Consider the following 26,930-nt stretch of genomic DNA (forward strand, 5'->3'; position numbering starts at 1 on the left):
ATGATCAGTTTGGCGACAATCCATAATCTTGGTTATGTTAATAGAAAACAACATTTTACAGTTGAGGAAGTATATAGAAAAATGTTAAAGATGTGTTTATGACAAACTTAGACTTACAGTCAACTGTAGTTAATTGCTATTCATTTTAATCATCATATTAAATTGGTCAGATTATCCGTTCATAAAATTGAGTTATTTTACTATTTTGTTGATCTCTTAGATTTGAATTCCATTAATGCATTCAGTGGTCTAACTTCAGCAAATGATAGGAGTTTTGTATCAGAGGCTTACTGGTATACTGCACAGTGCATGCTTGTTTTCTCAACCAATGATTAGGACATTGATAGTCACCTCAGATGCCTTTGGTTACTCTAACGTTCCTCCTTTACTCTGACTTTTTTCAATCCTCCTGGAATTCCCTGAAGTGTGGATAACTGAGGGTACTTATGATCTAGTAGCAGGGTATTAATTTGGGGAGACCACAGTCTGTCATAGAAGAGTCTGAGGATACCTATTTTCAGCTCTGCACATAAGACCTTACATTTGCCTGGAAGTTCGAGAGATGCTATTAAAACCATGTCTGTTTCCACCAGTTAGACATATAATAACTATAATCTTATATGAAGAAAAGAGCTTTACACAATTAGAAAAAGCCCTTTCTGTGTAAAGCTGTGGTGAGCCTTTGGGATTCCACCTTTTTTACCAGTGCAGGCAGGTAGGCACTTTGCAGCAATGGGACCATGCTTGTCTACTCTAGAATTGAAAGTCAAAGAATTTATTCCTAGGACTACTAAAATAGGCACTACTAAAAACTTAAACCAAGTTACTTTTTTAAAAAAATGCTGATTACTTTCAGTGTTTCTACTTTTTTGCTGCAATCACAGTTTAGAGGATTAAGCAAAATGGCAGTTTGTACTATGTAATACTTTATGAAGTCTGGGTAGACTTTTGTACTGCTTTCTTATCTATCGTAGCACCTGAAAACAAAACATTTATGAACTATTCCACTCTGTCATATTTGCCATCTACTTGTATATATCTGGCCTGTTGTGACACAAAATGATGGTTATTTGATGACTTCTAAAAATACAGAAATATTAAATGAACCCCACACCTTGGAGGGCATTATGAGAGAGTAAAGATGAATCAGATATAGATCGTACTTTGAAAGAATTTGCTGATAAGTGGATACACATACATACATAAATAATTAAAATTCAAGGCAGGCATTTTAAAGTATCATAATAAAATTTATGTATTCAACAATACATATTTACTCCCTAATATGTGCCATATGTTATTTTAGGTAGTGGGAATAAAATAATGGGAAATAATAATGAGATATACAGTAAGGACTTTTTCTAATTGTATAATAAAATAATGAGATAGTCTACTCTCACTGAATTTATAGTGCAGTGTTAAACAGGTAGACAATAAACAAACAATAAATGAAACAATTTATTGTCTCAAATTCTGTTTGAAACAAGAAATTTTTTTTTTTTTTTAAAATATATTTTATTGATTTGTACACAGAGGAAGGGAGAGAGATAGAGAGTTAGAAACATCAATGAGAGAGAGTCACTGATCAGCTGCCTCTTGCACACCCCCTACTGGGGATATGCCCGCAACCAAGGTACATGCCCTTGACCGGAATCGAACCCGGGACCTCTCAGTCCCCAAGCCGACGCTCTATCCATTGAGCCAAACCGGTTTCGGCTGAAACAAGAAATTTTAGATAGTGGTTATTATTAGGGGTCACTAGGGAGACAGAATTTATGGGAATTCAAAATTGTGTTGTTAAGGGCCTTAGAAAATGTCCAAATAGGAAAGAAAAAAAAAAGAGTCACTAATAATAATAATTTTGGGACTGAGTAACTGGAATATAGTATGTCATCATAAGGAACAGAAAAAATGGCAAGCTTAGTTTGTGGAGGGAAGAACATCATGATGAAGAGTGAAAAAATGGAAGGTATCTTTTGAATGTTTCCAAATATTCCACCTCCAAACATCTGGTGTTTAGACATGCTGCACCTGAGATGGGACTGTGAAAGCAGCCTTTCATCCAGCCTACTTTGATACCTCCTGATATCCATGTGGGGCTGATTAATGTGGAACATACTGCACCTGGAATGGGGCTTTAAGGACAAAACACACTGGTTTCCAGTGAGGGCTTTCAAGCTGACTAACCCTATATTAAACCCACCCAATTTCCATGGAGCACTTAGTAACCATCCCTTTAGTGATCCTTTAGTCATTACCTTTGGTTGAAATTACTTCTAAACAGAGGCATCACTTCTATGGGATTGGAAATTTTTTTCTGTTTAATATCTTTTTTATCCCTTAGACACTCAGATACAGAATCATTGTGTATATACTGGAGTCCAAAGAATGTTTTCAGATTTAAATAAATAAAAATCTAGATTTTTGTTGCAGGGAAGGGATCTAGGTTAGAAGTTGGCAATTTTTTTTTAATTTATTTATTTATTTTTTTTTTTTTTTGTGTGTGTGTGTGTGTGTGTGTGTAAAAGGCCACATACTAAATTTATTTCAGTTTTGAGGGGACATAATCTTACCCTCTCAGCTACTCAACTTTCAACGTAGTGTGAAAACACCTATAGACAATAGATAATTAAATGTGCATTACTGGGTTCCAAGAAAACTGTATTTACAAAAACAGGTGGTGGGACAGTTGTAACCACCAGGCTCTAGTTGACTGAGAAATTCCCTTCATTTGTCTCCTACCCTAATTATAATCCCTTCTACCACCCACCCTACTCCAAAAATTTATAACATTTATAACATCTACTATGTTAGACACTTAGACTTCAAAAATGAAAGACTCAGGCCAGGACCTGACTGAAAAACTATCAAAAAAAATAAAAGGTAGAGATGCTATTATTTAAAGTCACTGGGTTCTGTAGAAGCATTAAGAATGCAAACTCATTTCAGTTTGAGGTGGTGGAGGGAAGGGTATTCAGAGAAAGTAAGGGTATTTTTCTAGAGGAAGCAGTATTTGAAGTAGAGTAAGAGTTGATCCAATGGAGAAGGAGCTAGAGGATTTTGCAAACAAAGAGAACAAATTGTAGAAAAGCCCAGAATGAAAACAAAAATATGGCAGATATAGTCCAATTCTGTGGAATATTTGAAAGTCAGGTTGCCTTCATGTTAGACCTGTCAGATATCAGCAAGAAGTTAGGAATCACTAGATTAATGTGCTTGGTTATGAGTTGGGGAAAACAGATCATAGAAGAGAGAGGCCGAATGGTTTGGACGAGAGAGACAGAGAGAGAGGAGAAAGGGTTAAACGGAGAGGAAGAGAGGTAAAAAGATTAAAAATAAAGGACTTGGAAGCCATTTAAACTTTTAATCAAGGGAGATACACAATTAGATTGCAATTTAAAAGGGAAGTCTGGCAATATTATGATGCACAAATGTGAAGTGGGCAAAAGTTTATAAAATAATTTGTAAGAGCTTACTACAGTCATCTATTGTAAAATAGAGTTTTACTACAGATGAAAGGTATCTTTTGATACCTCCTGATATCCATCTATTGTAAAATAGAGTTGTCTGAATTGTAGTAGTAATCATAGAAACAAGGGCACACATTTGTGACATTTGGGAGGAAGAATAATATTACTGGGGATGAGAGAGAGAGAGAGAAAAGAATTGAGGAAGAGGTCCAGAATTCAAACTTGAAAAAGGGGTACTGGGATAATGATTACATTCAGTAAAATGGGAAATCAGGAGATGGAATAGTTTGAGATATGATAGGATTGGATGATGAATTAGTTTTGATGGGTCAAATTTGAAGTGCTTTGGGCTATACAAATGTAAGTATCAAATAAATGTGCAAAAAAAGGAAGTTGGGAACATGAGTCTGGAATTTTAGGGCAAAATAATTGGATTCGGAAACTATTATCATATACTTGGTTGATAAATGTGTGGGCAATATGACAGTCCCTCATAAAATGTATATAGTGAAACAAGAAATGAGTCATGGAAACCTGGGGGATGCCAATTATATCAGTTATCACTGCATAATCAAACATCCTAATAATTAGTAGCTGAAAACAAAAATGTATTATTTGTCAAGATTTTGTTGATAATCTGGGGTGGTTTTTCTGGTTTCACCTGGCTCTCTCCTGAGCAGTGGGCTGGCTGAGGACTAGATTCAGATGAAACAACAGATGGTTGGGTCTCTCTTCATATAGTCTTTCATCTCAGGCTTTTTCATCCAACAACAGCCTCAGTTCAGCTGCAAAGGATCTGTGGCCATTTCTGCATGGCACCTACATCTGTAGAATGTGCAGAGGAAATGAGACCCTTGTAGGAACTGAGAAGGAGGAGCTAGAAAGGTAAAGGAAGAACCATGGAGAGTGCAGTCAAGAAGTCAGGCAATAGATTGCTGCAAGAATGGAAGAGAAAGCTCACAATACATAATGTAACAAAGAGGTCAAGTCAGACCAGTGGCAAGAAATGACTATTGGGTTTGACAGTTAGGAGAGCTCTGATAAACAAGAAGACTTGTGTTGGTTGGGGGTGGGGAAGGGTGGAGGTCATTTTATCATGGTGGGTTGAGGCTTCTGTAAAGTGATGAACTAGAGAAAGTAACTGTGGGTTTCTATTTGTGTTTGTGAAAGAAAAATAACTGAGTGGAATATTAAGTCATATTCAGGATATGTGACAGGTAGTAGGAAGGACCAGAGAGAAAGGGAGAAGATAAAAAACAGATTAAGAAGGACTAAACCATAAAGTAAAAGTCCTTGAAGAGGTGGAGGCAGTGAAATTCAGAGCATATTAAAGATTTAAAATGTTGGGAAGTAAATGGACATAGATACTTTTGATATAGATAACTAGTGTTTTTATCTTATAAATGATGGTTTCAAGTATCTCCTTTTCCTTAACAAAATTATATGACAGTTCCTCACATGTTCTTGTTTCTACAAGTTATTAATTTATTGTTTCCCTTTAGGTAATTTATTTATGACTAATGTGAAGAGCTAATTATCTTAGATAAGTTTCCAATTGGAGGTCATATTTCATTACAGTTTATTATAAAGTATGCCTAGAAAATCGGGACAAAGAAGCTTATCTGGTCCCTCCAGCTATCCTACTGTATAATTTAAATTCATACATATTTCTAGTGCGATTCAAATATGCCAACAGAGCTCAGAATACATTTAGAGAGGAAAGAGCAGGTGGCTGCAGGCAGATACAAGCTGAGAACCACCATCACTAGGGAGTATGTTTCACTGAGAACCAGAACCAATTGTGGACTTAGCTGTCAAAAGGAAAACAAATGCTAATCATCGATATAGCTACAGCAACCATTAAACTAAATACTCAGGCAAGGGAATTTTCCTTTAATAAATATACTTATGCTATTTTTGTTATGAAATATTTCTCTCCAAAGTACAAATCAATAAGGGAATTTTAGGTGTTTGCTAGTACAGGTAACACTGGGAAGTAAGCACTAGAATTTCCAAGGAGATTAAATATTTTCTCAGCATTTCATTTGGCAAATACTACATGTTAAATGTTTGCATTTTGATTACAATCCATTTCCGGAATCTGAACCATGAGCCTAGTTTACTTAACCCTCAGTAGTCTCCAATACACATTCTTTGCACATTCCCTTCCCTTTTCTCTGTGAATGGGAACTATGTACTAGAACTACCCTGCAGTTGTGGAATGTCCAGGGTTTTCCTCACTGGCATGTATTAATACTTTCTGGAAAATTAAACTGCCATTATTAGAGCATATAATAGTGAATTTTTCTATAGATATGTATATATACATATATATAAAGTTTTAATTTTAGGGCACCTTAAATTATAGTTTTTACTATTGCAGTTATGTATAGAATATTTTCTGAAGGACCCCAATTTGAAAACTATTACAATAAAAGTTAATGGTTTAGTGAAAACTATTTGATAGAACTACTTTTCATGCTTCATTTATTAACACAGTGATTCAAATTTTTTTAGTGACCTAAGAAAGACACATTCTCAATGGCTCAAAGGTTGTGTGATTTTTTTCTTCCACAGACTGCAACACTGTGGTCCCCAAAATGTTACTTCAGACACCATTTGCAAATAACCAGACTGAGCTTGTGGCCCAGAACTTCCTCACTACTTGCCTGCTTTATTAATTTTAATTTGCTTAAACTTTAGTGTGTGTGTGTGTGTGTGTGTGTGTGTGTATGCACACACTCACACAAACTTTATCAAAGACAATCAAATGGTCATTTAACATTCCCTTCTTAATTTTATGTACAGTGTAGGGGAGAAAAACAATTCCTCAACCTTCTTGAGGTCCCTGGGTAGGTCTGAAAATTAAACTGAAACAAAATAACAGGAAAAGAGCATACATTTATTGTAAGTTTTTCATGACTTGGGAGCCTTTCTAAAGAAATGAAGAACAAAAAATAAAATGGTTAAACCTGCATATTTTTATGCTAGGTTTGATAAAGAGTGAGTGAACAGGTAATGTAGTAAATGGAGGAAACTTAGGAACTCGTGATGTTGGATTCTTCTTGTTCCTCTGTCTTCAGAGATAACGGTACTCATTTCCTCCAGGTATAGGGAGGGCACTTCTCCATAAGGGTGTTATGACCTGTTTCATGAAAGAGGCGTGTGTGGAAAATCTGAAGGAACTTCCTGCTTCTCCCATTTTCTCACTCTGTCAGCTAAAAATACTCAGCATATCAAGGTGCCATATCTAGGGCAATTGTGTCCTGAATCCCACTAGTAGTATATTTACTTTACTCCAAATGCATTCACTTTTCCTGAGGTAATCAATTTCTAAGTACAGAAAATAGTCAAAACAAACTTCAAGTAGATTTTAAAAGTCAACATAAGTTTTAAAGGCTGAAAGAATGGAAAACTCACAATACCTTAGACAAAAAATAAATAAATTTATGAACAATTCTCTGAAACTTAAAGAAACTTGAAACTCTTAGGTTGTTATTCAACATCTATTCTTTCAAAAATTATAATTTTTATATAAGAGAATCCATCACTACACACACACACACACACACACACACACACACACACACACAGAGTGGCCAGATTATTATGATCTCTGAACACATAATAATCTGGCCACTCAGTATGTGTGTGTGTGTGTGTGTGTGTGTGTGTGTATACATACATATATATATACATACATATATATATATATATATATATATATATATATATATATATATTATATATATTAGAGGTCCTTTGAATGAATGGGGTCCGGCCAGCCTGGCCAGAAGGAGGAGACATGGATGGTTGGCTGGCCTTCCTGCTGGTCATACTCATGCATATTAGCCTTTTATTATACAGGATATACACTGAGTGGCCAGATTATTATGCATTCAGAGATCATATATATTCATGCTTTGGTTACATGAGAGAATTTTTTAAAATATTTTTATTAAATACTGGTGGCTTGTGAGAAAAATGACATTTTATTTTATATAGTAAAGAAAATCGCTGAATTTGTGCATTGCAAATGTTTCCTGTAAATCATGAATATTTTGAGATGTCATGCCAAGAATGTCAACTAAGTTAAGCCTGTTTTCTCAATAGGTTCATATATCAGACTCATATTTCCTATCTTGTTTTCAAGAGAAAACAATGAAACATGTTGATCATTATATTAGACTTAATAGAGAGTTGATCAATGACCTGATTCAATTCTTATTTATCCATATTATCCTTATTTTTTTGTTTTCTTTATTTCCCCCCACTTATTACCTGAGGGTAGTTTTGAACAAGTACTTAATCTGTTGTTCCTCAGTTGCCTAATCTGTAAAATGAGTTTGACAATAGGACCTATCTGATAGAGTTGTGATGAAAATGAAATGAGTTGATATGTAGAACAGTGTTTGGTAAGTACTGAGCCCTCAGTAAATGTTTGTTATCCAGGGATCCTTTTACACACACTCCACTGTTCTTTGCCTGTTTATGTTCCTGACCTCTGGTCACTTTATTAGTTTTTAAGTACCTGTTCCTTAACTACCAGGTCCACACATAATCATATTAAATCACAATACCAAAGGATCTTCTTACAGACAGGTTCCAAAATCAGCATCAGTTAAGTCTCTTGAGGCTCATTAATGTAATCAGACATTATACAAAGGATTATGGGAATTCAGAATGAACTGAAGACATTGAAGTCAACTTCTATGTCATTTTCTTATTATGTATTCAATACTACTTAACTTTTGTTATTGCCATTACTTTCATTTTTTGAAATTTTATAACACATGTGTACAGAGTATATCTCATGATTTAAAAAAGTTTTTAACATGGTCTTAAAATTTTAAAATCTCTCTCTGAGATATCTTTCCTCCCTCCTAGCTGTATGACAAATTCCTGAGCATAAGGATAATCTTGCCTTCCAAATAATTTTATCCTCAGCATTTATTCCCATTTGCTAAAACTATGGTTCCTTTGACAAATGAATGGTAAAGCAATTCATAAAAATTCACATACCATAATTCAAAATGGATAATTTATTTGGGATTAAAATCTGTGTCCAGCTGGATCAGAATATCTGTGCAAGAACAATTTTTCACTATTTTTCTATTACATTTATCAAAATACAGGACACATAAACAACATCTGTTTAATTCTGGCTGTGTTTTTTGATATTGCTTTGGATTGCATAGTGATGTGATTTTAGGGTAAAATAAACTTTTATCTTTTGAGGAATATAATGTGTTTTGAGGTTTACTAAAAATATGAAGGGCATTACTTGTATTATGTGTTAGAAAATGTTATGGACACAATTCTCATTTCCTTATGAAATGAGAAGTTTGACTGAAAAGCATTTATTTACTTTCAACTGCATGGAAAAAATATGACAATATCTTTATTTGACAAAAAAACTGATAAAATTTAAAATACTAGTAGGTCTTGCTTAGTACTCAGCAATGAGAAAGTACAAATAACCAGATTTTTTTTATACATTGGTCATGTCAATTCATTTGAATAATAGTGACTTCAGGACATTTTACAGTACAGATTGTTATATTCAGTGTTGTTTTTCTTTATTGATTAAGGTATTACATATGTGTCCTTATTCCACCCCCCCCCCCCCATTGTCTTCCCTAAGATATTTTTAAACACTGTTTCTGACTTACCTAGGCATAGCTTCCATGGTTACAATGCCCCTAACCCTTATGAGGTGATAGCAGTGATTTTCCCCCCCTCTCATTTCCCAGTTGTCTCTGGGACCTTCTTTTTCATCCAGTAAAGAAGGTATATTATCCTTATTTTTTTGTTTTCTTTATTTCCCCCCACTTATTATCTTGTCTTCCTCTAGAATCTTCCATTCCTTTGTCCCCTTTGTTCATGGACTGCAAAGGAGGAGTAAGAGAGAAATACAATGGAAATCCCTCTGCTGACTCCCAACTTCCTATCCCCTCCACTATCTCCTTGACCATTCCCATCATTTTATTCTAAGTACACTTTTTTTATATCCCAATTCCCAAGGTTGGCAGCCTGATTTTCAAATATTATTTCTTAATGAAGAAGAGAGATTTACTAACTAGTCTGTGAATGTAAGTTTTTTCCTGTTCTAAAATTAACCTTATTCTGAAGAGGGTTTGTGTTTCTACCACATCTAAATGCAAATATTAGTATTCCTTAGGACCAGCTCTGGGATCAAAGGAGGGAAGTCCAGTTGTGCAAGATTAATAACAAGCATAACAATTGGCCATGGGGTGAAAGGAGAAAAAAAAAGTTCCATTTTATTCCATTAAGAAGAATGCCAACTTTCACCCTTTGTTTTAGATTTGAGATTAGAAATGTCTCTCTTGTAAATTGGCTTCCATATATTTTACTATTAGTTTCTCAAGATGGAAGAAAACAAAAGCAAAAACGTGTAAAGGTGATGCTGCAATGCAAGTATATTTTGTTGTAAATCTGGAACAGAATTGTTCAACAGCATGACTACTGACATTTTAGGCTGGATAGTTCTTTGCTGTGAGGATACTGCTCTATGCATGGTGGAATGTTTATGTTCCTGGCCTCTACCCACTAGATGCTAGTGGCACCCCAGACCCTAATCTGAAAAACAAAAATGTCTCTGCATTTCAAAAAGGCCCCTGCCAGGGTGGGGCAAAATCATCCCTGGTAGAGAATCATTGGTTTAGAAAAAGAGAATCTTCAGTTTAAAGAATGAGTAATGGTAATTTAAAGGAAACTGGAGTCTTTGGATGCCAGGACTCAGGAATTCCCCCCAGTGCTTCATAGTTCTTAACCCTTTAACCTGATGTATGCTTCCATTAAATCAGAAGTGTGGTTCTGCAGAATTAAACAATGAAAGCTCCTATACATGGCAGCTAGATTGTGTCAGTATCATACTTTCTGGATTGTAAATAATTGTATTATAAGTTCTGTGAAAAAAAATGCATTCTAACATCCAAATATTTTCTATAAATATTTGTAAACTAGAGGCCCAGTACATAAATTCGTGCATGGATGGGGTCTGGCTGGCCTGCCCTAATCAGGGCCAATTAGGCTGGCCAGGAGGAGGAGCCATGGGTGGTTGGTGGGCAGGTCTCACCCATGATTGAACTCCTGATTAAACTCCTGGTTGAAATCACGGTCGAGGGGACAATTTTTATATTACCTTTTTTTATAGACTTTTATTATAGAGGATTGCATTATAACATAGGTTCTAAAGATAAAAATGCATACAGATGTCCATGTATTTCTGTAAATATCTATAGTTTGCATTCTGATATTCATATACTGGCATTTCTTATAATGTAATTAATTTTAGTAATTTTTCATTTTAATGATTCTTCTATTTTTAAAAGAAGAGTTATTATGAAATATTTGTCCTGATAAATTTATACATCAATTTTCAATAATGTAATGATACTCTTTGATTTAATCTCCTACTTTACAACTTCAGTGCCTTTTTCCTCTCAACAAGTAAATTAACATGGGCAGATATTGCCCATCTATCTCTGTCATTTCAAGGAATCCTTTTTCTATAAATATACATTGTATGGGATCTTCAAATTTGCATTGAAATATCATATTCAGTATTTGATATTAATAGCTTTAAATATAGATTTAAATAGCTTACTTATTCCCTAAAGCTTTGTGCATAATAGTTACTCAATAGAAGTTGGTTGAAGAAATATTTTTATGAATGTTGCATTTGTATTTATGAGCCAGATTATTTAATTTTGTGTAATTATATTTGATTTATTAAAATTATTTATCTGCCAAAACCGGTTGGCTCAGTGGATAGGGCGTTGGCCTGTGGACTGAAAGATCCCAGGTTTGATTCCGGTCAAGGGCATGTACCTTGGTTGCGGGCACATCCCCAGTGGGGGGTGTGCAAGAGGCAGCTGATCGATGATTCTTTCTCATCAATGTTTCTAACTCTCTATCCTTCTCTCTTCCTCTCTGTAAAAAATCAATAAATATATTAAAAAAATTATTTATCAGTGGGGATATTTTTAAGTTTCTGGTAGGTAATAGAGTAAACAAAAGTCTCATCTACACTAATAAAAAAGAAAAATGTGAATTGACTAAACCTTCACTATGCCCACAGCCAATCAGAGCGAGTATGCAAATTAAGCCAACAAAGATGGTGGTTAATTTGCATACAGTGAGGGAGAGAGGAGTGAAGACTGAAGTCAGCATAGAAGGAAGAGGGAGGGAAAGCAGAAAGCGGAAAGCAGAAAGCGAGCAGGTGGTGCATGGCTTTGTCAGGTGGCAGCAGCAGAAGGGAAAGCACAGAGGTTAGTGGGTAGGGGGAGAGTAGGGAGTGGAAAAATGCAGTACAGGAGAGCTGGCTCTCCAACATTCTGTCTCTTATTAGCCCAACAGTTTTGATATATATACTAGAAGTGTAAATACAAAAATATTGAATAGTTGAAACAGGTGAAAAAATTTTGTGGGATAAGATGGAAAGTATTTGTATAAAAATATTGTTAATTATTGTAGGAAGTTCAATAAAGTAACTGAATAACAATGCTAAAAACATTACACTCTGTTCTGCCTTAGATAACATTAATTTTATTATTAGTGTTAATAACCTATATTTACCCAGGTCCTGTTTTATAATTTTCAAAGCACTTTTACTTTTTTTTCTCTTATTTGATATTTGCAGCAACCTTGTGAGAAATGTCTTATATGTAAATTGCAGTATTACAGTGAAGGGTACAGAGGATAAGAAAAAAATGATTTATCAGAATTCAAAATGACTATTAGTGATAGTTAAGATGATATTATAAACTTAAAATTTCAGTACATTTGTTCCAACTGTATTCTTTTGAAAATCTTCACAAACAAATCTTATTAATGTTTCAAAGGGAAAAAAATAAAGTATTTGATAAAAATGGATACTGTAGCATGATGAATTTTTTTAAAATTTTTCTTCTGTATATATAAATAATTTTCAAACACTTTGTGATTACAAACTTTAAAATAAATTAAATATAAGTGTGCTAAGCAAAAAAAATATATATATATATACACTAGAGGACTGTAGCAGTGTAGGTCACATGTACTCAAGGTGTTTATAATCATGAGATTTCTCCCTGTTCCTGAAACAAGGTAGTCAGAAATCAACATGGGTAAAAGTTTAATATCAAATGAGATTAACCTAAAGTTATGAATGTTTTTAAGGTTTTATTTGACTTCTTAAAGTTTAATAAAAGTAATCTTACCATTTTGACTACACAGCCATATTTTGAATATGACATTATTATCTAATCTATTATTTCTATGTTTTCAACTTTCTGGAAAGATGATAATCTTTTGTTTATGTGACTGGAAACAAAAGACTAGAATTTGGTTTATTTCTGTCTAAGAACATCTGGATGAGAAGCAGCAATATGAAGTACAAAAAAGGACTCGTTGATGATATAGTTGTTTCATTTATCTCCCCATCCTTCTTACTCTCTTTTTGTATATATTCATCATGGTTATAAATAACTTAAGGCTTGTAAAGAAAAGCAGCATCCTTTTCCCAAACCATTTCTTACCTCCTGTCTTATTCCCTGAGGCAAATACTCTGAAATATCCATGCTTACAGCTTCCATATTTTTAAATGATATGCCTATATTCAAAATTGCTTGATTCATTCATTTTAGGCATTACATACTGATTATGGTAATTAAAGAGATTTAGCTCCTATATCACCATCTCTCTCCCTTTTTTATTATTCTCTTATACTTCTACTAGAGACCTAGTGCATCGATTTGTGCACAATGAAAGGAAATTAATTAGAAAGTGGCCAGTGGGGCCAGACTGGGCGAGATGGACAGGACACACCTGGAGCCATCCTCCCGTGGTCCCTCCCCAGCCAGTGACACCTGGGGTGGCGCCACAGCTTGAAGGTTGTCTGTAGAGTGAGTGAGGTCCCTCTGGCAGGTGGGGTCCCTTGGCCTGGCCTGTGGGGATTGGGTCAAAACTGGCTCTCTAACATCCCCCGAGGGCTGCCTCTGCAAAGTGCAAGAGGGCACTCTGCAAAGTTGCTGTCATACAGGGTGTGGGACACGAATGCAGATGTGCAGTAAACCAGATTCCAGGCTGACAGTGCCCCAGCAACAACATAACATGGCAGCTCCTGTGTTAAGCGTCTGCCTCCTGATGGTCATATGGTCATACAGTCACTTAGCCTTTTATAGATATAGATACAGATACAGATACAGATACAGATACAGATACAGATACAGATACAGATACAGATATAGATATAAATATCTATGTATATAGATTAAATACATATATAGACATATGGATATATAGATATATATAGATAACTATATATAGATATAGATTATAGATATAGATATAGATTTATATTTTTATTGATTTCAGAGAGGAAGAGAGAGGGAGAGAGACAGGAACATCAGAGATGAGAGAGAATCACTGATTGGCTGCCTCCTGCATGCCCCACAAGGGGATCTAACCTGCAACCCAGTCAGTCATATGCCCTGACCAGGAATAGAACAATGACCTCCTGGTTCATATGTAGATGCTCAACCACTAGGCCATGCCGACTGGGAGCAAAACAGTATTTTTAATGGAACCTTAGGATATATTCAATATTATAAAATTTAATAAAGTATTAATATATATATGTAATTTTTAAAAACATGTACATGAGATATGTCACAAATCTATTATACATGCTTATATATGTAGTATAAAACATACATTGACTGTATAGTAAAATATGTTAAATAATATTTCAAATTACTTTTAATAGTTTCCAATGAGTCAAACATAGTAAGAGATGATTGTGTAAAACAGTTATGTATTAATCTCTCCCTCTCTCTTCCTCTCTGACATAGCAAAAGATGATTGGGTAAAACAGTCATATTTTGCCTAGTAAGAGCATTTTTTCATTTCATATGAACCATTCTTAAAATAGACAAAGTAGTTCAAATAAAGTCAAAACACAATCATAACTTAGTCATCTTTCAACACATATTTCATTGGAAAATTCTTTGTTTTACCGATTTTTCTTTTAATCAGAAGCAAAATTTGAGAAACTATACTTATGTAAGGTATTTAGAAATGTTTTTTCACTTATTCATTGTTTTGCCTCCCTAAAGTAGACACCTTAAAGTAAATAATCTTACTATATGTTTGTGATATAGAGAACCAATTTAAATCTTCCTGGCCATGTAATTTATTCAAGAAATGTTGCTGATAATAAGATACTAGGAATGATAGGTACTATACTTTGAAGCCATAATATAACTAAATTCTAGCTTATAAAATTTTATATCTACTTGTAAATTGTATGAATGAACATTTATCAAATTTACTTGATTCCAAATTTAAACTGCTACTAATTAAATGTGAGTATAGAAGTTACTTTATTCATATTAATCTATAATTTTTAGTAATTCTACTATATAAAGTAACAAATTATAAATCCTATAATTCAAGCAATTCTCATTTTATAGCCAGTTAAATTGTAATTAATCTATATCTGAAAATAGCTGTGGTGTTTCTATATCCCATCAGGAAGTCCACTCTTTAGTTATGCATTCCCAGAGTATCTAGAGAGAGTCACTCATGAAACGACTATCCACATTAACCTTAACATCTGCTGCCATTCTCTTTGTTCCTGCTGCCTTAATATTATGGAATCAGAAACATAGGAATCCCTCAGTACTTGCCTTTATACTTGACTGGAGGCCCAGTGCATGAATTTGTGCAGGGGAGTCCAGCTGGCCCACCCCTATGGGGGCCCATTGGGCAGGGCTGGTGGAAGGACCACAGGTGGTTGGCTGGCCAGCCTGCCCAGATCAGGTGTTGGAGGCAGATTGGAGGTGGAATCAGGTGGCAGGGGAAGGCCGTGGGTGGATAGTGGCTGGCTCACCCCTGGTCAGGGTGTTGGGAGCCAATCAGGGATCAGGCCAGCCAGATGGGGGCAATAGGGGCCCAGATCAGGCTGGTTGGTTGACGCAGTGTGTGTCATAGCCACCAGTTGTTCTGGTCCTTTCTGGTTATTCTGCCATTCCGGTCACTGGGCTTATATATATAAATATATATATATATATATATATATATATATATATATATATACACACACACACACACACACACACACACACACACACACATATATATATAAAGCATATATATATATATAAAGCAAATATATGTCTAAATGAAAGTGGAGGAAGGCAAATTTATAATTGAACCAGAAACTTGGTTGTAGTTAAGTAACTTAGCTGAGTTGGAAATAGTAAACGTCAAGAAACTTCTTCATTATACAGAGAGAAAAAAATATTGCACTATTAAGTAATATCAAACGAGCAAGGGCAGAGTATGAGGAACTAAAATATGAAAAAGAAAAGAATTAATGATATTAATCAAATTGACAATGAGGAATGGAACTAAAATACTGGGATAAAAATAGAAATGAATGACTGAGATAAAATTTTATAAATTAAGTTCTATGATTTTTCAGTTTTTATATGGTTATAGTACATTCTCAGTGAAGTTTAAGATCCAGTAAAATTTTTATCACTTCTCCCCAACAAACATACAGTAAAACAAAGCAAAAACAATACTTTTAGGCCTGCAGTGTCTGTATTTACTTTTATTTTGCTGCATTATAATTGAAAGTTATACCTCTTAACTACTAGATTTGAATCATTAGGTAAGAACTGTTTGTTACATTATATTACATGACAAACCAATTTATGTAATCTACGTTTGTATTTTTAACCTTTGTTATGTATGTGTTTATAGATGTCATTATTTATACTAGATAATAAATTTTCATTGGTTTGGAAGGAAACATTACTCTTAGTACCAGTTCTAGTGTTAAATTCTTTATTTATATCAGATAACTAGGTTTGCATGTGTCTATGGACAAATGAAAACAATTATTTCTAAAATATTGTGATTAAGATTAAAAAACTGGTTTAATTTTGATGAATATTTTTTATTTGAAAGTGTTTTTTTATATCATGCTGAGGGTTATCAGTATAGTTTCTGGGAAGCACTGGTGGAATAAGAAACTTAGCTCTAGAATTGACACTGAAGTCTTCTCTGTCTAACTTTAGCAATCTTTCTCACAATAGGCCAGAGACAATGTCTTATAAATAGTATTGTCCTTATACAATCCACATTTCCGTAACAGTGCCAGACACAGAGGAAGTGCTCAGCAAATATTTGTAAAATGAATGAATAGGAACTCCATCAGACCCATACTATAAAATAAATATAGTTTTCCCAAATCCTAAGCCTGTTAACAAAGCAGAATTTTAAAATGATAAAGCTTATACTAGATATGAAAGATTTATTCCCTAAATTAAATAATAAGCAGTCATTGCTTTTAAATATGTTCAGTCAAGTGGCATAATTTTTGAAAATTTTTTGATTTAAATGATGGTTGTAAAAATTTCACAAAACATTTTGAGTTAACAGTCCCAAAAAAATATAAGGATGTTTGGGGCAGACTTGTTGGAAATGATTGTGAGGTTATTAATAAAGACAATAACTTTCTCATATGTTATATAGAAATAGAAATATCTTTCTTGATTGTGAATAATACCCATCAGTGTTATATTATCCACATGAGCTGAACACTAGAATATCTCTAGGGAAATACATAATATGCTAGTACAAGAACCTGAACCTTCCAAACAAGAAGTATTTCAATTGGAATAGGGGTCATTAGAGTATTGGAGTGTTGTCATTTAAGTGGTTACTATTATTCTAAAGAATCTATTCATCTCTGTTTCTCAATCCTCTTCACAGATATAGTGTAGGGTAGAGTTTATAGGTCATGTATCATCCTTAGCTAGAGACCCAGAACTTATGTTTCCCAGCCAGAAAGTAGAACAAGACATAGGAACTACTCCAAGGAGACAACAGTAACTGCTATTATATGTATGAGAGTTTTGTCAGCTGAGGGAGGCACCAGGCCAGTCTGAAACCCCTTTTACTAAATCAGAATAAGAATAAGATTAACAAGAAAAAGGCACAGAAGATGACACCTACCCACACACTTTTTCCAAGGTTGGCCATTGGGAAACATCCTACCTTGACCAATGGAGTGCTCCAATAGGGCACTACAGTTCTAATTGCCATCAAAGGATACTTTATGTGATAGAGTTTCTCCTAAAAATACAGTCTATTTTATGATTTTTTTCAATTTAATCTGCATATCTCATTCATCAAATTTATAAGCTTGTTTTTCTTGTTTAATGATTAGAAATGCATTCTGGAGTCAGCTTTCTTGCTTAAGTTTCAATACTCACTGCACCACTAACTGTGTGACCTTAAGACAGTCACTACACCCCTCTGTGCTTCAGTTTCTTTATCTGTAAAACTAGAGGCTCGGCACATGAAATTCATGCACAGGTAGGGTCCCTAGGCCTGGCCTGTGATCAGGGCCAATCTTCCCTGGCTGCAGGCAGCCAGCCCTGCTACCTGCTGCCCATGTCTACAGCCACCCACCCCAGGTTCCCTGTTTCCAATCGGGCAATCAGAGCCTGCCCCCTGCCACCAGTCGCCTTCTGTATGTGAGGTGACCAGCCAGGCAATTGGTCTCAGCTCATTCACACCTGCCTTGGTCTGGCACCACCCACCCCCAGTTCCCCATTCCCCATAGGGGAATTGGGCAATCGGAGACTGCTGGCCAGAGGCAGCTCCTGCACTGAGCATCTGCCACCTAGTGGTCAGTGCACATCATAACGACTGGTCATTCTGCTGTCCATCTGTTTGCACATTACACTTTTATATATTTACTAGGTGTACTGGTTAATAATGGTGGATTTTGTAATCAAAGAAAATATGGTAATTTCAAGAGAAACATCGAAAGTGCTTTACTCAACCCTAACTGGTTTGGCTCAAGAGTGTCAGCCTGCAGACTGAAAGGTCCCAGGTTCAATTCCAGTCAAGGGCATGTACCTTTGTTGCGGGCACATTCCCAGTAAGGCGTGTGCAAGAGGCAGCTAATAGATGATTCTCTCTTGTTGATGTTTCTAACTCTCTATTCCTCTCTCTGCTTCTCTGTAAAAAAAAAATCAATAAAATATATTTTAAAAAAATAAAAAAGAAAAGACTTTCTTTCATGCCGTTGACGTTGAAGCAACATTTTACTGATGACTTTTTGGTTTTCCATTTGTCTTTCGTTCAGTGATGTGACACCCATTTTCTTTCCTTTCAAATCTTTCCCATTGCTTGTAAATGATTGGAAATTGTTTGCTGAGCAACATTTAATCTTTCTGTAAGTTGTTTTGAGTTTGACACACATCTTTATTCAATAATGCTTGTAATTTTTGGTCTTTAAACTTTTTGGTTGACCTGGACCTTCTTTATCTTTTACATTGAAATAATCACTTTTAAAGTGTTTAAACCCAGCATACACAAGTATCTTGAGATGAAGTATGTTCATCATAAGCTTCCCGAAGTATACAATAACTTTTTCTTCAAAATAAAGTGATGAATTAAAACTTTCCTCAAATGCTCTTTTTTTTTTTTTTTTTTTTTTTTTTTGGCATGAAATTTGACCCTTTTAAGTGTAAAAATATCTATGATGTTAACACCTTCAGCAAATTTGACATATAAAGTTTTGAAGCTTGTTGTCAATACAACAAAATAGCATACGAACCAAGTTGCATATTTATCAACATATGTATAACTCAATCTATTGAAAAAAATTCACATTATTAACTAGTATGCCTCGTAGATAATATTTGCCTACCTTATAAACATTTTACCTTAGAATTGTGAGGACTAAATCACTGATATAAGTAAGCACTTCGAACATTGCTTGGCATTTATTAAAAGTTTATAATTGATTTTTATAATCTTTTTTATTTGAAACCATAAACATTTCATTATACTAAAAAATACAGTGATAATTTTTAACCATGCCCTGGCAAATTCATACAATAAAAGGAAAACCACCACAGGGGGACAATTCATCAGTATCCTCAACAAATACCTTCTGAAGAACAGAATTTGTACATGACTATAACCACTCAAAATTCAGACCTCCCATCTCTGGCTGTTTTTATCACTTCAAACTTCTAAAACTTAGCTTCCCTTACTGTACTCATAGCTAAAGCTGAAAATGTTTCTCTAGAAACATCAGGAAGCTATTTCAACCCAGATACTTTTAGAATAACAAACTTTATAATCTTTTGCTGCTTTTTTTTTTTTTTGAAAGAACAAGAAGAAGGGGGAGACATCAATTGGGTACAGGCCCGAATGGGAGATCCAACCTGCAGCCTAGGTATGTGCCCTGACTGGGAATCGAATCTGCCACCTTTTGGTGTCTACGACAATGCTCCAACCAGCTGAGCCACACCAGCCAGGGCTGCTGCTCATTGTTCTTAATGGGATTTATTTTAGAGTTTAACCCTAAAGACTCTCTATCTATAAAAGCCTGAGCAGCAGTTGATTAAAGGACTGAACAACCAGTGGACAGTAGCTATGACAGCCGCACTGACCACCAGCAGGTAGACGCTCAATGCAAGAGCTGCCCCCTGGTGATCCATGTGCTCTCACCGCTAGCCTCTCATGGCTGGCCAACCTCTCATGGTTCCTTCCCCTCCACACCCCACCGGTTGGCCCTGATCACCAGGTGGGCCAAGGAATCCCACCCATGCATGGACCTCTAGTGTAAAATAAAGATGTCCTTAGTTATAACATCATAGCTATTGCCATTATCTTATGAGATTAATAATTATGACAATAATTATGAATCTATTTTGTTATTTTAACATCACATAAAAATTCATATGGAAGTTAGTTGTAATTTAACATACAGTATGTACATTGAATTTGTACTTCTTTTCAAATTATCCAAGTTAGTAAACTACTAACTACATAGTGTACAAAAATGTTTATGTTAAATTCAAATATTTTATATACATGCTTAAGACATATCAAGGTAAGGATTAATTTAGAGGTAATTTGTCCAGTAGAGTCAGTCATAAAGCAGATTGTTGTTAATTACTTGGAGAGCATATTTGTTTTGCTTAGAGTGTATTTGTATATTAGTTTTATAGTAATCGAAATATTAAAGTAGTTTTATCTTAATTTCTAACCTATTTTTATGCTGGTTAGAATTATTAAATGCTGTGTCATAAATATCAGACATCACATTAATCTATTCTGTCATTAAATGTAAAATGTTTCATAAGAGAGAAATTACAACTCAGAATGACTTTTTGAACAATTATTGATAAAATTTTGTTAGTGCACTGAACTAGATCCAATCTTTATGTTATTTGGTATCACCAATTTGTTCTTTCTTCTGTAGTAGTCGCTTTATTGTCTCAAGAGAGTCAATAACCAAAGTATAATAATCAGTCATTTAAAATAAAGATGACAATATATGATCAATCACTCTTACTGCTGAAACATAAACACTATAAATTAAATTCTTACTATTAAATGATTCTAGAAACCAGAGAAAATTTTGTCAGTATGTGCTTCCTGGAGTAATATGCTTTGAGGTGCTACATAAATAAAATGATAAATGACTAACTTTCATAGCAAGTCAATTACTACTCAAAAATCATGTCTTCATAAATCACATTGATTATAATTCATTTCATATTATTTGTTTTTAGCACTTTTTAAAGAGCTATTATGAAAGACAGTTTTCTTATTTACAATCAGAATAGAAAAGTGTTTGTAAAACTTTGCCAAAAGGTATAGCCTAGAAGTTATGCAACTATCTTGATTCTTTCACTACCTAAGTCTTTTTTTCTTCAGAAAACTCTTCGCCTCCTCCCATGCTCCTCTACATCATAAAGGAAATTACTATCAAGTTTTAACTTGTTATGTATGTCCCAACTTGAACCACTTCCTATTATCTCTACCATTAAAACTTCAGTCCAGGCAACCCTCATCCCTTTCTTAGCTCTCTCCACTAGATTTTCCACTGAGACTTCCTGCGTTTGTTGCCCTTTTTACAGTCTATATATACCATAAACAGAAGCCATATAAACTTAAAGCATAAATTAGATTATATTCCTCTTCTGTTTAAAACTTTCTCATGGCTTCTCTTTAAAATGGAAACAAAATCCAAATACTTTACCATGGCCTGCAAGGCTACGCCCGTCTTCTAGACCTCATCCCCTGTCATTTTCCCCTCTGTCCCACCAGCAACAAACCCGACTCCACTATCCTCAGCTTCAAACTGCATTCACATATTTTTTCCTGTCCCTGGAACATATTTCACAGTCCCTGCACATCTGTTTACTCTTTTTGGAGTTCTTCCCTTAGGGCTCTCATTGCCTTCTCATAACTTACTTTCCTATTCAAATATTGCCTTCTTAAAGAAGTCTTAAGTCTTAAACACGCTAAATAGACTTCTTTCAAGACACTGTATCCCTTTATCCATTTAATATTTTGTCTAGCATTTACCACTGTCTGATTTAATATTAAGTACACAGTTGCATCTGTGCCCTCATTTCCTTTGTTTATTATAGGATCTTTAACATTTTCAAAAATATCTGGCACATGGTCATACAATAAACATTTTTTTTGAATGAAAGAATGACAATTTTTTAAATGGACTGTTTTCAACTCTATGACTTTAATATCATTTCACCATTTCTACCTTTGCTTCCATGGTCCTTCCCTAGTCCTAAGGTTCTATCATGACTGTAAATAAAATTGACTGTCATAATATATCTTTAAAGCAATGCTAAGAAACAAATGAAATAGATTATACTCCAGATTATGAGGATGAGGATGAGGATTGCCTGGACTAGAGTTTTAACAGTAGAGATAATAGGAAGTGGTTCAAGTTGGGACATACATATAAAGTAAAAACTTGATAGTAATTTCCTTTATGATATAGAGGAGCATGGGGGAAGGGAAACAATTTTCTGAAGAAAAGAAAAGAAAAAAGACATAGGTAGTGAAAGAACCAAGAAAACACACAATTTTTGAGTAGCAATTGGCTTGTTGTGAAAGTTAGTCATTTATCACTTTATGTAGCACCCTCAAGGCATTTGACTCCAGGAAGCATATACCAAAAAAGTTTTCCCTGAAAAATTTCTTTCTCCTCTGATTCACCTTCACTTTGATAATTGTCTTGCTTGTCTTAATCTAGCAGTTTGAACTTAGTTATATTGCAGTTGACTTTTAAAACTAAAATAGCCTCAGTTGTTTTTGATAGGAATTTGCACTTCCTGAGACCACTAAGAAAGAAAATTAAGAAATTTTCCGAGGTTTTAAGATTTTTTTTTGTGCACTAAAACTTCTGATTCTTGTGCGATCTCAATCACAAAATGTGTGTCTTCTTAAGGGTATTAAAGTTAAACCACTGTCTTTCTGACTTTACACAGGTGATGACAGGAGTATAATGTGCTTTGTTTTTCTTTCAGATCTCCAACTAAAGACATGGATTCGGAAGAGAAGGAAATTGTGGTTTGGGTTTGCCAAGAAGAGAAGATTGTCTGTGGTTTAACTAAACGTACCACCTCGGCCGATGTCATTCAGGCTTTGCTTGAAGAACACGAGACTACCTTTGGGGAGAAACGGTTCCTCCTGGGGAAGCCCAATGATTATTGCATCATAGAAAAGTGGAGGGGCTCCGAACGGGTTCTCCCCCCACTAACTAGGATCCTGAAGCTCTGGAAGGCATGGGGAGATGAGCAGCCCAATATGCAATTCGTTTTGGTGAAAGCCGATGCTTTTCTACCAGTTCCCTTGTGGCGGACAGCCGAAGCCAAATTAGTACAAAACACGGAAAAACTGTGGGAGCTCAGCCCTGCAAACTACATGAAGACATTGCCACCAGATAAGCAAAAGAGAATAGTCAGAAAAACCTTCCGGAAACTGGCTAAAATTAATAAGCAGGACACAGTTTCCCATGATCGAGATAGTATGGAGACCTTAGTTCATTTGATTATTTCCCAGGACCATACTATCCATCAGCAAGTCAAGAGAATGAAAGAACTGGATCTGGAAATTGAGAAGTGTGAAGCTAAGTTCCACCTTGAGCGGGTGGAAAGTAATGGAGAAAACTATGTCCAGGATGCCTACTTAGTGCCCAGTTTCAGTGACGTGGAACAAAAGCTAGACTTGCAGCATGGTGAGAGCCAGATTCTGGAGGACCTGAGCAAAAGTGACGGAATCCTGCAGCTGGAGGAGCAGCTAGTATATTACAGAATGCTAATCGATAAGCTCTCCGCTGAAATCGAAAAAGAGGTGAAAAGGGTTTGCTCTGAGATCTATGAAGACGTGGGAGGGGCAGCTGCGAGTGAACTTGAAAGCCTAAACTTAGAAAGCGTTAAGTGTGATTTGGAGAAAAGCATGAAAGCTGGCTTGAAAATCCACTCCCACTTGAGTGGCATCCAGAAAGAGATTAAGTACAGTGACTCATTGCTTCAAATGAAAGCAAAAGAGTATGAGCTCCTGGCCAAGGAGTTCAGTTCAGTTCACATGAGCAGCACAGATGGAAGCCAGCTGAAGGAAAGCAGAGGGAAGGAGTCCGAGGCCCCCAGCAGTGGCGGGGAGGGTCCGCCCTCCACTCAGAGACTGTTGAACGTGTACACGAACGACACAGACTCGGACACTGGCATCAGCTCCAATCACAGTCAGGACTCGGAAACAGCCGTGGCTGATGTGGTGCTGCTGTCAACGTAATGGGAATGTCTTCTTTCTGACCTACTTTAGTGTTGTTCATGCTTGTTTTATTTACCAGGGAACCTTATTTTAAATATTACATGCTGGGGGGAAAAATGTAAGTCCTGTTAAAACACTCACTAGTTAATAAAAGCTAGAGAAATGTGTAAGCTTGTTTTTGATTAAGATATCCAAGGTGACCTAATTATTACTAGCTCAAATGATGAACTGTTGATTAGGAATGCAGCACAAATAGATTGCTGAGAAATAATTTTAGGGGAGTTATAACCTCCCATAACTTCTATGAGAAATGATTTATCCATACTTAAAACAAATTCTTAATATTAGGCAGTCAGTATATTCAAGCAACACTCATGAACAGTTGAAATGCTATAATAGATTTTTTTGATGCCATATTATTAAAATTGTTATATCTGTAAAATGTGTGATAGGCACTCTACTGTAACTATATTAATTCAAATCTTGATTCATCTCATTGATAATTATACATTATCTTTGTCACTTCCTGAACCCCTCTACCCTTTGAGACTTAATCAATAGGAAGTGGGAAGGGCTGCTGGTGGGACCTGTACAAGGACCAGCAGTGGATCAGATGGGGATATAGATGAGGAAGGGCCAAGGACTGCATGCAACAGCAATTTTTATTTTTTTATTTTTATTTTTGTAAAGAAGCCTGAAGTGATCAAGACATAAGCATATGCTTTCTCTAGCTGGCAATACCAGTCTTCTGATTACACCAATGGCCTGTGCAGCTTCATTCTTTGAAGGAGGTATGGTGTGGGTTACAGAGAAAATCACATGGTCTTAGTCCTGTTTGTTTACTTCCTACTAAAGTTGAAGGGATGCAACTCAGTCCTTTTGAATGGGTAAAATAGTCTATTTTATCTGTGAACATGCGGAGTGCAGAGGAACTCACATGGACAAAAAGCAAAAACAAAACAAAAAAAAACATTTATTCTGCTGTACTGTAATTAGATCATCTTTGTTGTACTTCACCTAAGGTGCAACCTAAAAAAAGTACTAGCTCAAATCCCTACCCCCATGCATGCTAGTAAATATGGAACAAATAAAATGATTTTTTTTTTTACATCCTGCCTTGACTAACAATCATTATAGTTCCAGTCTACACTTGGTTTTTAGTTTAAAAGTCCCTGCTTTCTCCTGTTCTCTCTTTCTTCTCTCGCTCCCTTGTTTCTGGCCAATGAACATGATAAATCATATTGAAACAATTTTATTGTACTGTTACATGAATACTGCCGCAGTTTATTTTTCTTTAGCTGACATTTCTCTTCTATGCCACTACACATGTAAGTAGAAATGTTATTTTACTTACATATGAATAACTAATAGATGAATATTAGTTAAGGTTCCCAGAATTTTTCATTTCTTCTCTTTTGTTTTTATGCTTACTGTAGTGCATATTTTAATTGTTTTTTAGTGTATTTTTTTATTCACCCATCCTCCAGACCTTTCACCAATCTTTGGGAAAATATTTAGAATTTCACTTTGGGGAGGAATCTATGTTATCAATTCTTGCACCAATATATTACTAAATGCTTTATTTGAAGCTGACTGGCAAGAAAAGTAGGAATTTTTTGTTTCAGAACAAGTACAGTGATAAAGAGTAAGTAATAATGCTAACATGGGTTTATTTTATTTTTTTTATGAGAAGGGATTGAATAGTCATTTAAAAAAGGGTAGTTTATCTGTCTAATAAATTATTTAGCAAAATGGTAAGCTATTGAAATAGTGTTATTTTTTCTGGGAATCAAATTTGGTTCATCATCAATGACAAATAAATTGTAATGCTTTTTCTAAAGTGAAAGTAATCTCTTTGTATTACACTTCAGTGAAAAAAATAATTTAAAAAGACTTTATCTGCTATAAATTTGCTTACTGATCTGAACTAAAAATATATTCTGATATAGAAGCAGGACCAGACAGATCATTTTATTTGAGAAACTTTGATTTAACTTTTGCTTTTGATGCATTCTAAGGACCAATTCTTCCACATTTTTACAATAAATAACGTTAAAAACTTATCTCAATGCAGTACAGCTGATATTTAAATTCATTCTAGATTTTTTCTTTTTTTTTTTTTTAGTTATGCAAATATATTTCTACTTTTGGTTTATTATAATTTTAAATCCCCAGTTAGCATGGTGAGTTTCTAATTTAGAGTAGTATAATAATATAAATAAAAATAATAAAATGCAATGCACTCATCTCTGGAAACTTAACCATTCTTTATTAAATTAATAGAATTTAAATTATGAATATAGAACTTGATAGAAAGGTAATACTTTAATTCATTATAGAAGTTTTAAAACAAAGTGCTTATAAATTATTAACAGGTTAACTATGCAATTGCTTTATGTAACTAGAATCAGCAAACAAAGCTGACTAGTCTTCCTTCCTCTAACAAAAATTAGATTTTCACCTACTGTGCTTTGTCCGTCATTCCACTTAGAATGACTCTTTCCCTCCATCTGCCATGTACTGAAATCCTACCCTTTCTCAGTCAGTAATGCTATCTCTTCTAGGAAAGATTTATTGCATTCAACCAGTTCAAATGTTTTTTTTCTCTGAATTTATAAATATTTTAGGTGTACTATTCAGAGAGGAACATTCATATTGTGGCTTAGCTTATATTTACTTATGAATTTATCTAACTTCCTTCCCCCAATGTATTCTTGATTGTCTGTTACTTTGTCTTTTATCTTATTAACCTACTCCCTCCAATCAACCTCTTCACCCCCTACTTAGTTTTTGAACTGAATTTTGACATTTTAGATTTTTAAATTGCTAAAT

At 34.8% G+C, this 26,930-nt stretch overlaps 1 protein-coding gene across 1 annotated transcript in view; it reads left to right on the top strand.

Moving 5' to 3' along the window:
- Positions 1–25,203, top strand: part of RASSF9 (Ras association domain family member 9) — a 33,366-nt gene extending 8,163 nt beyond the window's left edge. Inside the window, exon 2 of the mRNA XM_084879613.1 lies at positions 22,856–25,203. Within this exon, the coding sequence (XP_084735739.1) occupies positions 22,856–24,119 (1,264 nt within the window). The 3' untranslated portion in view covers positions 24,120–25,203. The remainder of the gene's footprint in view (positions 1–22,855) is intronic.
- Positions 25,204–26,930: the final 1,727 nt, after the last annotated feature.

The sequence above is a fragment of the Pipistrellus hanaki genome, assembly GCF_964339955.1.
Source record: "Pipistrellus hanaki genome assembly, chromosome: 3".
Lineage (NCBI taxonomy): Eukaryota > Metazoa > Chordata > Mammalia > Chiroptera > Vespertilionidae > Pipistrellus > Pipistrellus hanaki.